A 15,450-nucleotide genomic window follows, 5' to 3' on the forward strand; every position below is an offset into this window, starting at 1 on the left:
CCTCAAATATATCTGTCTGAAACATGGAAAGCTTGGCCAATTTTGAAGTGATGTTGAAACACCTACGTAACTTAGTTTACTGAAAGAACATTTTTGTCTTCAGAGAAGAAGCCAAGTTTTTGGTGTAAAAAAAAACCACCAAAAACTTTTTGGTGGTTTGGTGTAAACAGTGGGGCCTCTGTCTATCATGTATAGCAGTGGTTCTCAACTGGCCTAGCCTTGGGCCCTGCAATTTCCCATGATCATTACAAACCTAAATGTCATAGCCAAGAATTAAAACCATAAAATATAAACATTAACATAAGGATTACTTTTATCCCTTGCTGTAACGTAAACACATGACACGTTATCTATGTATCACACAGTTAAGTTCACTGTCATTTGAATTATGAAGCATATATGCTAGACATGATGAAGTAGGCTTAGTTAGATAGGCTAAGCCTGACCAGAGTTGCTAGAGTCACTAGGCCAAATAAGACTAATGCAGCAACACTTTCTTTTATCAAGACGTGGAAAGCAGAACCAAACTTAGCAACACTGAGAAACTCTGTTAGAGCTTTTAAAACCACATAAAGCCTTGAAGACATAATGTTTCTGACATTCGTTAGAAAAGCATTTTAGATGGAAAGCTAACATAATGCTTTGGAACAATGATTGCTTCAGACTGCTTTCAACTGGTGATAAAGAACTTTGAGAAGCTTTCTATTGACAGTAGGAACATTTTATTTTCAGTTGTCAAAAGTGGTGTCAATGAAACTGGTGACAGAAAAAAGGGGTGGAGACATGTCCACAGTGTAATTGGCGCTGTGGCCTTTTGCTGCAGCACAGGACTGGCAGATTTGAACGTCTTTCGTAGTGAGGACAGGCCTACTTGATTGTGAAATGTTAGTTTGACAGGTGGGGGCGGGGCCTGTTTGGACTTGTCAATGAAAGACTTACATTACGCACTAGCAACATCTATAAAAAGGTTAAGGGCTGGTGAAAATGACTGAAGAAGTATAAATGAGTCAAGAAGAATGGTTTTGAAACCGACTGGCAAAATGGTGTGGCGTGCGTCTGTAACTCACCAGCGGATCGCCCAAAAACCGATGAGAAAAAGGCCAATAGCCAGCTGTGCCCCTGGAGGGATGACAGTGGTCCACTGGCGTTTTATCAGGGAAGTCATTCTAGACTATCATCTAGAATATAGCTATCTCAGTCATATAACTGCATATTACAAGAAAATACTGTACCCAGCAATATAACAGTAATTATAATTAGCTATAGCTAAACGTTTTACTTTTCTGATAGAATTATGAATTTTGACACAAAGATTCAACTAGCCCACCAGTAGGTTAGCATCTGCCACTCACGCACAACTTTGTCTCTTTTCGAGAGCTCCCTTTGAGATTGGGGCATAACAACGGCGTTTTTCCATTTAAAAATAAATGCTGAGGTTACTGTTCATATATTTTCTACAAAATTCATTAAAGTTCTGAAGGAACACAAAGTCCGCGACTCACTTTTCGATCACGACCCTGGTCAGGGCTACATCTTAGCCTGCTTTTATCTACATGCATGGACGGATTATGAAACCATGGGCCCCTGGGCCTGGACATGTAAAAGCCCCAACTTCACGCACTCGCTAAACATTACTTAAATGTAATGACATTTTTTTTCAACAGCACAATAACTAAATTCACCTGTACATCAATAGGATTTACAGCACACATACAAATGTTTTAAGACAGCGCATGTACACTCAATTAAAGCCAACAGCAAATTCACAAAATACACCTCTTTCAACCACAAATAAGAGATGCTTAACAGCGACTTCACGCAGAGGCTCTGGCTTAGGGGCCCCCTGAGCTCATGGGCCCCTGGACCCGGGCCCGGTAGGCCCATTCGGTAACCCATCCCTGTCTACATGCAGAGGAGTGTGATTGCAGTAGTTTCTGGTCAAGCTTGTTTAACAAACAGCTGTCATAATCTCCTACTCCAGAGACCGTATGACACACACACACACACACACAAGACCTGTGGTGCAAGTCATCAAAAGTGACTGTCTGATGGATGGCTCAATGCAATTTGGTAAAAGTGGAGCGGTAAGAATCTCACTTTGTTAAACCATGTAAACCATTCCAAACCAATGTGTCTAGTGAACAGGTTTTACTTCACAAGATCACTCCTGACAAGAACCCATTAGGCCAGAGACCTAGAATTGTCCCCTCAGGTGTGGGCTTGGTGTGTTAAAATGATTCCCATGATCATTCCGAACCTAAATGTCATAGCCAAGAATTCAAACCATAAAAAATATACATAAACATAAGGCCTACTTTTTCCCCTTGCTGTAACGCAAACACATGACACATTATCTATGTATCACACAGTTAAGTTCACCGTCATTTGAATTATGAAGCATATATGCTAGACATGATGTAGGCTTAGTTAGATAAGCTAAGCATGACCAGAGTTGCTAAAGTCACAAGGCCAAATAAGACTAATGCAGCAACACTTTCTTTTATTAAGACGTCGAAAGCAGAACTTAACTTAGCAACACTCAGAAACTCTGCTAGAGCACTTAAAACCACATAAAGCCTTGAAGACACAATGTTTCTGACATTCGTTAGAAAAACATTTTAGATGGAAAGCTAACATAATGCTTTGGAACAATGATTGCTTTGGACTGCTTTCAACTGGTGGTAAAGAACTTTGAGAAGCTTTCTACTGACAGTAGAAGGAACACAAACTCCGCGATCCACTTTTCGATCGCGACCCTGGTCAGGGCTATAGCGTAGCCTGCTTTTATCTACATGCAGAGGAGTGTGATTGCAGCCGTTTCTGGTCAAGCTTGTTTAACAAACAGCTGTCACGATCTCCTACAGTAGACAGTTTGACACACACACACACACACACACACAAGACCTGTGGTGCAAGTCAACAAAAGTGACTGTCTGATGGATGGCTCAATGCAATTAGGTAAAAGTGGAACGGTAAGAATCTCACTGTTAAACCATGTTACATCTACTTACACCCATTTATGTGTTACGTGTTAACAAATTAAATGCAAGATTTGAGAATTCCTCATATTTGACTACAAACATTCGTGGCCATCTGACGTAGCTCATTTCTCCCAAAATGGTCATATGCGAGATATTTATGGCTCCACATCGCTGTTCCAGCATTCAGAAGTGTAGAAATGCCTCTGGCAGCAGCTGCAGGCACTTGAGTCACAGAATAGAGCAAGTCAGCTAGAGTGAAAAAAGGCCCTATCATAAAACAAACCATCTAATCTGACAAGCTTCAAACCAGTTTATTCCAATCACTTCACGTAGCAGATAGGTGAATCGAAAGTCTTACTCAAGCATTAAACTTTCTCTACACTTTAATTTTTCATGTAGCTATCAGTGTACGTGTGTCTGACATGAATACAAACTGTTTGTTTCTTATAGGAGACCTACACAGAATTCTCTCATAAAATATTTTAATGAAGCATGAGGAAATAGCTGTGACAGTTAAAAAGGGGTTTGCGATTTCAAATATCCACAGTTAGTTAAACAGGTCACATAATATTAAATTAACTTCAGTGTGTAATATGAAAATATAAATCCCGGTTTCTTTTCCTGTAATTGAACACTGCAAATACAATAGGTCACATTTTGTATCTGTTGGATGATAAAAAAAGAGAGAATTTGGAATGATTTCCAAACCAATGTGTCTAGTGAACAGGTTTTACTTCACAAGATCACTCCTGACAAGAACCCATTAGGCCAGAGACCTAGAACTGTCCCCTTAGGTGTGGGCTTGGTGTGTTAAAATGATTCCCATGATCCTTCCGAACCTAAATGTCATAGCCAAGAATTCAAACCATAAAATATATACTACATAAACATAAGGCCTACTTTTATCCCTTGCTGTAACGCAAACACATGACACATTATCTATGTATCACACAGTTAAGTTCACTGTCATTTGAATTATGAAGCATATATGCTAGACATGATGAAGTAGGCTTAGTTAGATAAGCTAAGCCTGACCAGAGTCGCTAAAGTCACAAGGCCAAATAAGACTAATGCAGCAACACTTTCTTTTATTAAGACGTCGAAAGCAGAACTTAACTTATCAACACTCAGAAACTCTGCTAGAGCACTTAAAACCACACAAAGCCTTGAAGACACAATGTTTCTGACATTCGTTAGAAAAACATTTTAGATGGAAAGCTAATATAATGCTTTGGAACAATGATTGCTTTGGACTGCTTTCAACTGGTGATAAAGAACTTTGAGAAGCTTTCTATTGACAGTAGAAGGAACACAAACTCCGCGACCCACTTTTCGATCGCGACCCTGGTCAGGGCTATAGCGTAGCATGCTTTTATCTACATGCAGAGGAGTGTGATTGCAGCCGTTTCTGGTCAAGCTTGTTTAACAAACAGCTGTCACAATCTTCTACAGGACACTGTATTAAACACACACACACACACACACACACACACACACAAGAGCTGTGGTGCAAGTCAACAAAAGTGACTGTCTGATGGATGGCTCAATGCAATTTGGTAAAAGTGGAGCGGTAAGAATCTCACTTTGTTAAACCATGTTACATCTACTTACACCCATTTATGTGTTACGTGTTAACAAATTAAATGCAAGATTTGAGAATTCCTCATATTTGACTACAAACATTCGTGGCCATCTGACGTAGCTCATTTCTCCCAAAATGTTCATATGCGATATATTTATGGCTCCACACCGCTGTTCCAGCATTCAGAAGTGTAGAAATGCCTCTGGCAGCAGCTGCAGGCACTTGAGTCACAGAATAGAGCAAGTCAGCTAGCGTGCCAAAGCGCCCTATTATAAAACGAACCATCTAATCTGACAAGCTTCAAACCAGTCTGTTCCAATCACTTCACGTAGCAGATATTTAAACAGGTGAATCGAAAGGCTTACTTAAGCATTACATTTTCTCTACACTTGAATGTTTCATGTAGCTATCAGTGTACGTGTGTCTGACATGAATACAAACTGTTTGTTTCTTATAGGAGACCTACACAGAATTCACTCATAAAATATTTTAATGAAGCATGAGGAAATAACTGTGACAATTAAAAAGGGGTTTGCGATTTCAAATATTCACACAGTGAGTTAAACAGGTCACATAATATTAAGTTAACTTCAGTGTGTAATATGAAAATATAAATCCCCGTTCCTTTTCCTGTAATTGAACACAGCAATTACAATTGGTCACATTTTGTATCCATTTGATGATAGAGAATTTGAAATGATTTCCAAACCAATGTGTCTAGTGAACAGGTTTTACTTCACAAGAACACTCCTGACAAGAACACAATAAGCCAGAGACCTAGAACTGTCCCCTCAGGTGTGGGCTTGGCGTCCCCTCAGGTGTGGGCTTGGCGTCCCCTCAGGTGTGGGCTTGGCGTTTCCTCAGGTGTGGGCTTGGTGTGTTGAAATCTCTCTGTGATGAGCAAACCCCATCCTCCGGGCCCCGACGGAGCGATCTGTGGTGTGACGCAAGTGACATTTCCTGGAGGGGTGGGAGGAGAGCGGGAGCGGGAGCAGGGCTGTCGGAGGTGCCTCCCTACCTACCGGTCAGGCCTTTGGAGACAGAACACCTTGGCTTTGTGGTCTCCTGCTGCGGTCACTACTATGGAGGCCTCACTGTGGAGAGGCGAGACAGTCAGTCAGTTACACAATGGTTTCTAGCGTCACATAAATACACAAGACACATCACCATCATTTTTAGTAGTTTTCATTGATCTTCCCAGACCAACTCTCATGATGCCTTTCTGAAGGAGCAATATACAGATAATATGCACCAATGATGATTCCATCCATCCATCTCAAATTTGTTTTCTCCAAATGTTTCATACAGGTGTTGACAAAAGCAATAAGATAAATGCATGTACAGAGATTGCAACAATGTACAGCGTTTAGTTATGTCTTTCTTCTACTGCTAAAATGACCTTTCCTTACGCAAAAAGGACAAGTAGGGAGGGTACAATGTTAATGTTAACTTTTCAGTCCCATATGAATTGATCACAACTACCACTGAAACCTTGAAGCATGCCATCATATGTAGGGACAGACCATGTCTCACACCAAGATTGATCTTGCTGTCTGCCTATGCTGCAGGACCTGAAACTGCCCTCTGAGGGTATCTATAGGGAGGTGGTTTTCACCAGCAGTAAAAACCAGACATGAAAAGCATGTCATTTCAACCCATCCATCCAAGTGTCCAGTCCAGCCTCACACAACCTGTTTCCAACCATAAACCCACACATTGTTCTGAACACAAGTGATGTAAGGCTCCCCTGATGACAGTTGTGACCTTTTCCCTGACAGCATCACACAATGAATGATGGTGATAAGGCTGTGACCCTCTGGGTTGTTCTCAAGTGAGAGGAGTTATCATTCCAATTATTCTTTCGGTAAACATGCGACTAGAGGCTGGCTCACGCAGGACCGGCGGGTCCCAGCGCAAGAGTGCAGCGTGGGACTCATTTTGATTCCAGAGTGCAGATGTCATACCAATCATTCTTTTTTGTCAGTGTGAGATCTCGTCCGAAACTAAAGAACTACTGTCTTGTAGACACTGGTATCAGTACATCTGATTAGAAACTAGTATTTCATCATTCAGCCATTCCATCCACACTGAAGTGACATTTGCAAAAAGCCCTCTGGCACTGAATGCAGTTGTCAACTCATACCTCCAGGGCAAAGCCTCCTAGTTGTCAAGGCAATCCAAAACAAAACAAATACCATAAAGAAGCGTAATGAAGGAAAAATGTGCTGACCTCACCAGATATCATAAACAACCATCACCTCCTGGTGGACACATAAGTTCACTACAACTTTACAAGTACATGTAAAAGTAGTTGATTGTTGTTAGTAGTTATCCCGTTTATTGCAAGACCCACCTGTTTAGTGTGAAGTCCAGGATCTCGGCACCATGCCCACGGCACTCGGACACCATGGACCCAGAGCGGGCATCCCAAAGCCGGACGACACCATCCAGGCTGCAGGTGGCCACCATTGAAGAGGACTCCTCCCACTGCAGATGGACTATACCTGCCTGTGGGGGGCACACGCACAAACACACACACACCTTCTTTACTCTTCTAATACTTAACTTCAGCCAAATATTTCCAAATAATTAAGAAATAAACTGTATACTTGTGACCACACAGCTGAACAGACGCAGTTGTAAACAGTCAATCTCAAACCACCAGTGAACAATAGGGCATTAAATCAGCTCCTTGCTTTACACTTTGCAACACAACACACTCCGATCACATACCTAAATAATGACTTTATGAAGGAGTGACAAAATGTAAACCTCATCAGCATTTCTCTCCTCTCTTTTAACAGGAAATCTCTTTGAAAAGGCTTAGGCTATTAGGTGTTGGGAGTTCAAGTATTGATAACGGTCAGAATAGTTTTTCCTACTCACCTCATGTTGACACCTGTGTCTCAGAGTCTGAGTAGAAAGGTCATAGACAGCCAGGGTACCGTCCAGGTAAGCCACGGCAACCAAGGGCAAACTGAAATACAAGAGCATGATATGACTGCAATGCCAATAGGACATCTGCACTTTCTCCGTGAGAAGGACAGGATTCTTGGGATTGTAAATACAGGGAGACGGATAAGTGGTTCACTCACACTTTGCAGAAGCCTACTGACTCGACAGAGTTGGACTGCTCCTCATCCATCATGGAGTCTTTTGCTTTGACACTCTCAATGGAGAAGGCACATAGAACCTAGCAAGAATTTGACATGACAGAGTCAGTTAAGTCTCTTCTTTATTCAGCAAAACAACTCAATTGCATTAAAGAACATATCTACCTTCCCCTGGCGTAAATAATTCCCCTGTTCATCACAGTTGATGGCCCACCTTTCATAGCCAAGCACTGTAGCTATTGTATGTATTGTAGTACTGTACTGTATGTCATTCTTATTATCTCCATAGCATACCCTAGCATTGACTTTGGACACCTTTCTGACTGAGCTCAAATATATTTCCTTCAGACTCAAGACAGTGAGAGCAGTCGGTGACCTACCTTGCCTGTAATAGTGTTGATGAGCTTGGCCTGGCCATCTACAGAGCCCGTTAGGACTAGTGAGCCGTCCTTGTTAGTGTCAAGGCAAGTCAGCGCCCCCTGGTGGCCATCAATACCTGTAATAAAATAAAATAAAGTGACGGCTCTAAATAGTAACATTTATTCCATTACAAAACATGCACAACTTCTATATATTAAGAGTTAAATTTAAATACAATTCCCTTTCATATACAGCTTTGCCCAGCTATTTTGCCATTCATGTCAGGCTAAAATGAAAAAATTATGCAACAAATGCAATTAGTGTAATCTTTATTAGCTTTCCATAGTGTTGTATTCTACCTTGTTTACCTCATCAAAATAAATTGAGTCTACTAATTGAATAAAAGCAAATACTCCCAGTAACTGTACTGGATTAACACATCAACACAGCTTGAAAACGTTGAAATAAGCTTGTCACTGCAATTTACCACTCAGTAAGTTGAGCATCCAAGTTAAATGAGCTCCTCAGCTGCACTGACTCAAGTCATAAAGTTCCTTATGTCGCTATAAAGGAGAGGGGAGGCTCACCTTTAATAACGTGGATGGCATTGCCCTGTTTCAGGTCCCAGAGTCTCACTGAGCCATCTTCATAACCAACCACTGCTCGCTTTCCTGAGAAGAAAGGGGGGAAAGGGTCATGACAGAGCATATACATGGCACTAAGCACATTTCTGTCAGAGACAACATACATACAGACACACAACCAGAGAGACACCCGTCTCTTGAGATTCTTTTCCCCCCCTTTTTCTCTTGAAGTTTTAACTTTAACTCAACAATCCAGTCAATGCAATCCAGCCTGAAACTACACTGAACTACAAGAAACACAATTGCATGGACCACTGTCACATCTCCATGACCTTCTGGAGAGGCACAGTGTTTGATTCATGAGAAAATTTCAAACTCTATCATGTGTAAAGAGAATCACTTCTAACAGCCATACAATGCACTGGCTACTGATATTTTAAGGTCCTGTTTCTGAAGTGAAGATATTTACAGGAACAACAATATTGATTCCACAAGTAAGGGGAAACAGAGAACATGTTAAAATTGACCCTCGGACTCATACCATCTAGCATGATCTTGCCACTTGTTGCCTGGCAGCCGGGGCCATGGAGGGTCTTGCAGTCGCCCCCTGGCACCTTCCACATCCACACATTTCCATCTGCAGTGCCTGCCAACAGGACAGGGGCACATGGGTGCCACTCTAACCACTGGGGAAAGTGAAAGAGACAGAAAGAAAACATCAGCCATTTCAAACCGATTACTTCTCTCACATACACTTTTAATGAAAAGGTAAAAGATGCCAACTGGAGCCTATGAATTGAGTCGCTCACCTCCAGGTCTCCGACTTCAAAGGACCAGATCTCTTCCTTGCTCTCCACTTTCCACACTTTGATGAGGCCACCCATGTCTCCAGAGGCTACAAGCTTGGAGTCGTGGCTGAACGTGGCACACGTCACTGAGTCTTTGTGTCCTGATGTCATAGGGAAAACAAAGTCAGGAATAAAATCAATTATTTGTGTGCAGTACTATCAGTATACACAGTGTGTATTCTACCACCACAGTGGACAATCCGGAGATATAATACACACATACATACACACATACATACATACACACATACATACATACATACATACATACACTTATACCTGTGCACTCAAAGAGCACCTCTCCATCATTCACAGTCCACACGTAGGCCTTGTCATCTTCTCCCCCTGTCACTGCTAAGCTGTTTGTTTGAGGGTCCAGACTAACACAGAATACAGAACCTGACAACGAACACAGATGATGTTACACTTTTTGATGGGGTAACATTCACATTAAAAATATGACAGATCAAGATATACGAGATATATTTTACATAAATATTATATCATTATTATTATTCAATAAATATAGATATTTTATATCAGCAGGACGACTACTCTGAAAACATAACTAGAGAGTTCACAAGGGGTTCTCTTGAATAAGACTTAATCGATAAAACACAACACCAAAAATCCCAGCGGCTGTCAGTATACCTACCAGTGTGACGAGAGAAAGTGAGTTCACTGTCATCTACAGCTTCCTCCATCTCATCCCCTGTCTCCCAACCCTCGTCGTCGGCTGCTGCCCCAGCATCTTCGAAGTCCACGTCTTCTAACTCTTCTGCCAGGTCATCTTGAAATATAACATGGCAAAATCAGTGGACAATTAATGTCGAACATGCTGTGTCTTGAAAACTTCCAATCACGTTAACTGACATGTAGCTGCCGTACGATCCGTGACACAAGGAAAATCACTCACTAACGAGTTAACCATCACCGTTATATGAAGTTGGCAAGAAGTTGTTGATATTAGCTCCAGCACAGCTAACCCAGTGCGTTGACTCACCTGGGGTTTGTTCTGTATCACTTAGATCAATAACCTCGAGTATTTCTTCGTCCTCATGAAATTGTATGGTGTCCTCAGAAGGATTATCCATGTTTTCCATACTGCTTCAAGCAATACTAATTTATTGTATTTGCGAACCAGTTCGCTATTAGCTAACCAGCTAGCTTTCCAAGTTGGCGAACGTGTGTTTTGTCAGTCAGGTCAAGATGAATGTTATTTCGGAAGAACTCCAAGATACCTGTCGCTAATTTCTTTTTGGATCCTCATGTAGTACGTGTCAGAATTATACGTCTTAAAAGCCACAAACAATCCAAAATCAAATTGGTCATGATAAACGTGCTGTCTCACAATGATTTCACGTGTTGGTTCATGGTTTCTTCCGAGTCACACGCTGAGATCACCTTGACTGACAGGGTAGGAAACCAACCACGTAGAAGCCAGTGAAGAAAAAAACGGCTCTGGTAAGCACTATTCCACGCCCAATATAGGCGGGACTTCCTTTATATTCGGCCTAGCAATCGTAATGTGTTCGGGAACTCTCGAGCATGTTTTTTTGTGTTTTCCTTTTGAAGTCTGTACCAATTTACTCACCTTTGCATAGTTATGTTATGTGAAGATACTTCCCCCCTGAGGTTCACGCAGCCTTTCTTAAAAGTTTTTATTTGTATTCTATGTAAGTCTAAGACAAGCTATATATTGAAAAATGGGCTTAATCTGGTCGTCTGTACGAGTAAAGCATTGGATGGCATATACATTACATCGCTGTTTGCTGTATCCCCAAAGAAGCATAAAAAATCGCAATGCAGTTTGCAATGACATTACATTCAAATAAATGTCACAAGAATTACAATAAACATATGGTCACCACCCCGTAACTTTTGTTCTAATGCGAACGGTGCGAGCGCTGCTGTTGGGCTATGGCAAACTGTGATACTCAATAATGCCACTAGATGGCAGCACTTCATTTGCAAGCGCCACGCTGTAATGTTGAGTGCTTATTAGAAACCTTGTCTCACACATATACGGATTTGACAGGGAACAATTGTCCATTGTATAACGACTATGTTATGTTGTTTCTATTTCACCGTAAATGGATGCATTTTTATTTCTGTACAGGACAAATGCAGGCTACTAGTGAAAATAAACTCCTTTCTTAAAGAAAACAATATCCTGGAGAAATTTCAATCAGGCTTCAGAACATGCCACAGCACTGAAACTGATCTTACTAAACTATTCAGCGACCTCAGACTAAATTTGGATGCAAATAAGGTCTCAATCCTTGTCCTCTTAGACCTAAACGCAGCATTTGATACGATTGATCATGACATCCTAATAAATCGTCTTGAAAAGTTAGTTGGGCTTTCTGACTCTGTGTTAAACTGGTTCACAACATACATCAATGGGAGAAAGTTCTACATCAGGTTTGGAGATCATGTGTCTAAGAAAGATGACATCAGCTTTGGGGTTGCACAAGGGAGCTGCCTTGGTCCATTATTATTCTCACTATACATGCTGCTACTTGGGGACATCATTAGAGAACACAATATGTTTCCATAGTTATGCACATGACACGGAACTGTACATCTCTGCTGTAACCAAATGATGCTGCAGCTATAAACTCCATTACTATCTGTCTTTTGGTGATAAATAAGTGGATGAGCAATACTTTCTTAAAGTTAAACGAGGACAAAACTGAGATCCTACTAGTCGGCCCTAAAACAAAAAGAGAAATGTTGTTTAATAATCTGGGGAAATTAACTCCCTGAATTAAATCTGAGGTTACAAGTCTTGGTGTTATTTTAGATTCAGATTTATGCTTCAAGTCTCACATAAATATATTTCTTCCTAGTCTTTCATTAGCCTAGGCCTCCCCTGATATCAGTTGGAGAGAGGGAGTCTATCTTTTTTTAAACTTGATCACTAAGCAGGTATCGATACTTTAGACCTAGGTCTTTGATAGGCTATTCGAACTGATATATATTTCCTGCTTCTTCTTCAAACGAAACAGAGAAGATCGACTCATTCACACCAATTGTGAATAAATTGCGTTTTTCTAAATCACATGTCAGCCCGGCTAGCTCAGTCGGTAGAGCATGAGACTCTTAATCTCAGGGTCGTGGGTTCGAGCCCCACGTTGGGCGCTGATACCTTTTGCGAGACATTACCACGTGAGATGACCGTGTGGCTATAAGTGCTGAACTGGGACGACCCCACACTCTTCCCTCATAAGAATGGAAAAAAAAGTGTTGAATGATTGATGTAGTTGACAAGTTATTTATTGGATTTGGCTAGCCTAGGCAGCTAGGCTATCTGCGTTGAAGAGGATAATGAAAGTCGAAAGTCTTCGAAAACAAACAATTAGTTTAAATGATAGGACAACGTTTCAACAGTTACTAAGCTCGTCAACTGCTTAAATACAGTTATTTCAGTGTTGTATTTTCGACTTGATCGTATTGTCAGCTTTGAACATTAGGGTACTCTTTATTCTGCATGGCAACAGTTTCGTGGAAAATTACATGAGCTGGTTTACTTTTAAAATGCGAAAATGTCACATTTTTCTCAGCCAGCCGACGAGAAAAACAAGTTGATATTTGGCGTCTAAACACGTGACTTGTTTTGCCTAACAACAACCAATCGCATGCTCCTATTTGAAATACGTCACACAGCGCTACCTTCGAATATGAGTCAAAACAGCTGATATGTGCAGTGCTGGAACAAGGAGCTTCAAACCTGATAAAGTGAGACGGCAACCGAAGGTAGGCTTGCTAATCTAGTAGTGCTTGACTTTATGTCGGATGTGTGTTTAGTCCTACATATTGTCATTACTGTGCGGTTTTCGTTTTTTGGGGGGCAAGCTCTGGCATGACCATCTGTTAGACAATTTTCTTAGCCGGCACAAACCCTGGCCAGATATTTTTTAATTATTGTAAATGCAATGTAACTGCAACTGCAATGTAAATATACTTGACACTCAATTATAAATATAAGCAAGCATTTCAAGACACATTGTCATGTGTGTTTCATGACACATAGTACTCTGTGAGGCAAAGGCTAAGGTTTTGTTAAAAAAAATACAATTAACTGCAGAAAGACAAAACATGGATACAAGAAATGCAAGAAAAGTGGAGTTGCACACCATTCATCCTAACCAACAGCCACCTACTCCAAGTCTGGCCAGGAGAAAGAAGATACAAGAAACGTAAGTGCAACATTTATAATAATGTCATAGGCAGAATACAAAATACATAAATAAAATACAAACATACAGATTTTCTTTGAAACAATTGTGTGTTGTATGTAGACAATTAAAGCTGCCCCACATGTGTTAGCTTGCGTTGTGTGGTCTCTCTATACAGGACTGACATTAGGAGCCCAACGGACAGCATGATGTCTCCATGTTCGCGAAAGCTCCATGGGAAACCTGCCAAAGATATGTAAGTCACTGCACTGCAAAGCTTAGCACACCTCACTAATCTTTTTTGGCAGCCTGACAACCAGTATAGCCCCACCCTTAACCCTGTATGTACTGATGTTTTTCTTTCTTTTTCACAGAAACACAACTCCACATATGTCCAGGTATAAGAGTGTGGACAAAGAAAACGTTCCTCGTGAATAAACTAACTTTTAAAAGGCCTCAGCCTCCTAACCTCCTGTTACCAACTTAGCTCATGTACATTGTTCTCAGTAGCGCTGGTGACCTTTGTTCCTTTCATTCTCAAAAGAATCAAAGTTATTATTCTTGGCTGTCAGTGCTAGTCTGGATGCTAAACAGTAAAACCCTGTAACACAATAGGCAGAGGTACAAAGTGTTATGGTGGACTAGTTCACTTTAAGCAGTGAAGTTAGGCTGTAAAGCAGCCTAGAGCCTTTTCCGGCAGTTTGATAGGGCAGGGTGGTGGGATTATAATGGACCGTTGCCTTGGGGGAGCTGTAGGGGTGTACCCTCTGTAAATAAATAAATAAATTCACTAACCTTTTTGGACCTTTTCACATCTGAAGGTGGTCAATCACCTGCCCTCCTCCAACAAACCATTCCACATCCCCCAACTAATTTGCAGTCCTGTAGTCATAACTTTTTCAAAGGGCTCCACAAGCTATAACTAAGATGCATTTACTAATGAAGTGGTCACCTAGAAGATATTTAAAAGCCTAAGATAAGAGACAATCAAAATGCTCCACACTGTAAAAAGTGCCATGCATAGCTCTCTGCACTGTTTTTCTTTTTTTCAAATGAATGTACAGTTTTGCACTTTATCGATGTCATGCAGGTGACTTGTGGTTATGTTACTGTTTTGTGAATGAACGCTTATCTGTAAAACCTACATGATTAGTATTGGTCATGCATGCTTTTATGGCAAATTGTTGTGAATGTTGTACAGTGTTCTGAAACCAAGAGGCTGTTATCACATCTTTTCACTGGTACCTTGTATTTAATAAAAATAATAGTGTTCTCTCACTCATCTCTCATTATTATTTTGGAATCGATAACTAACCGGTGAAGTCTAACTAGGGTTAGCCTGCACAGAGTACCCATATGGCTTTATATAGTCAATGCAATGCAGAGTCAAACAATCAGGTAATGCCTATTCATTACATAATCAATAGAGCACATGCAAAATTACTTTCAAATGGGCAAAACAAGATAACTTTACTTTGCTGACAATAGGACATGTACCCTAGTATCTTCACATCTATAAACTTGTCCACAATAATGATAACGTTCAGTTATGCTCTCTTGTGCAATTTAGATGTATGATGAATTTTCATGCTTTGAGGGCGCGCTGTGATGACTAGGATGATTTTCTATATTTAAAATACTAGTTTCATGGTGTCTTTTCTTTACACAAAATTTTGCAAGATATAATTTCATATAGGCACACGACCACAATTCTGAGCACAAGAAGCAATAATATATACAAGTGTTAACAATAAATTGTTGGTTATTTTCTATGTAAAAGTGATTGAACATAAGGCATAGA

General features: G+C 40.7%; 1 protein-coding gene, 1 long non-coding RNA gene and 1 other non-coding gene across 3 annotated transcripts; 2 read left to right on the forward strand and 1 right to left on the reverse strand.

The window, feature by feature from the left end:
• Positions 1–5,035: 5,035 nt before the first annotated feature.
• Positions 5,036–10,888, reverse strand: LOC105892605 (angio-associated, migratory cell protein). The gene is made up of 11 exons (XM_012818905.3): positions 10,472–10,888; positions 10,124–10,258; positions 9,748–9,867; positions 9,430–9,569; positions 9,162–9,306; positions 8,624–8,707; positions 8,057–8,172; positions 7,659–7,756; positions 7,450–7,540; positions 6,917–7,071; positions 5,036–5,657 (listed from the first exon to the last, which is right to left on the reverse strand). Exons 1-11 carry the CDS (start codon positions 10,569–10,571, stop codon positions 5,582–5,584), a joined length of 1,260 nt encoding a protein of 419 aa, XP_012674359.1. The 5' UTR covers positions 10,572–10,888; the 3' UTR covers positions 5,036–5,581.
• A 1,651-nt stretch (positions 10,889–12,539) lies between these two features.
• trnak-cuu lies at positions 12,540–12,612 on the forward strand. Its single transcript has one exon. It is a non-coding gene; the product is annotated as a tRNA-Lys (tRNA).
• A 365-nt stretch (positions 12,613–12,977) lies between these two features.
• Positions 12,978–14,927, forward strand: LOC116218174. Its single transcript, XR_004162714.2, has 4 exons — positions 12,978–13,227; positions 13,559–13,670; positions 13,828–13,905; positions 14,024–14,927. It is a non-coding gene; the product is annotated as an uncharacterized LOC116218174 (long non-coding RNA).
• Positions 14,928–15,450: the final 523 nt, after the last annotated feature.

Source organism: Clupea harengus, chromosome 21, assembly GCF_900700415.2.
Source record: "Clupea harengus chromosome 21, Ch_v2.0.2, whole genome shotgun sequence".
Lineage (NCBI taxonomy): Eukaryota > Metazoa > Chordata > Actinopteri > Clupeiformes > Clupeidae > Clupea > Clupea harengus.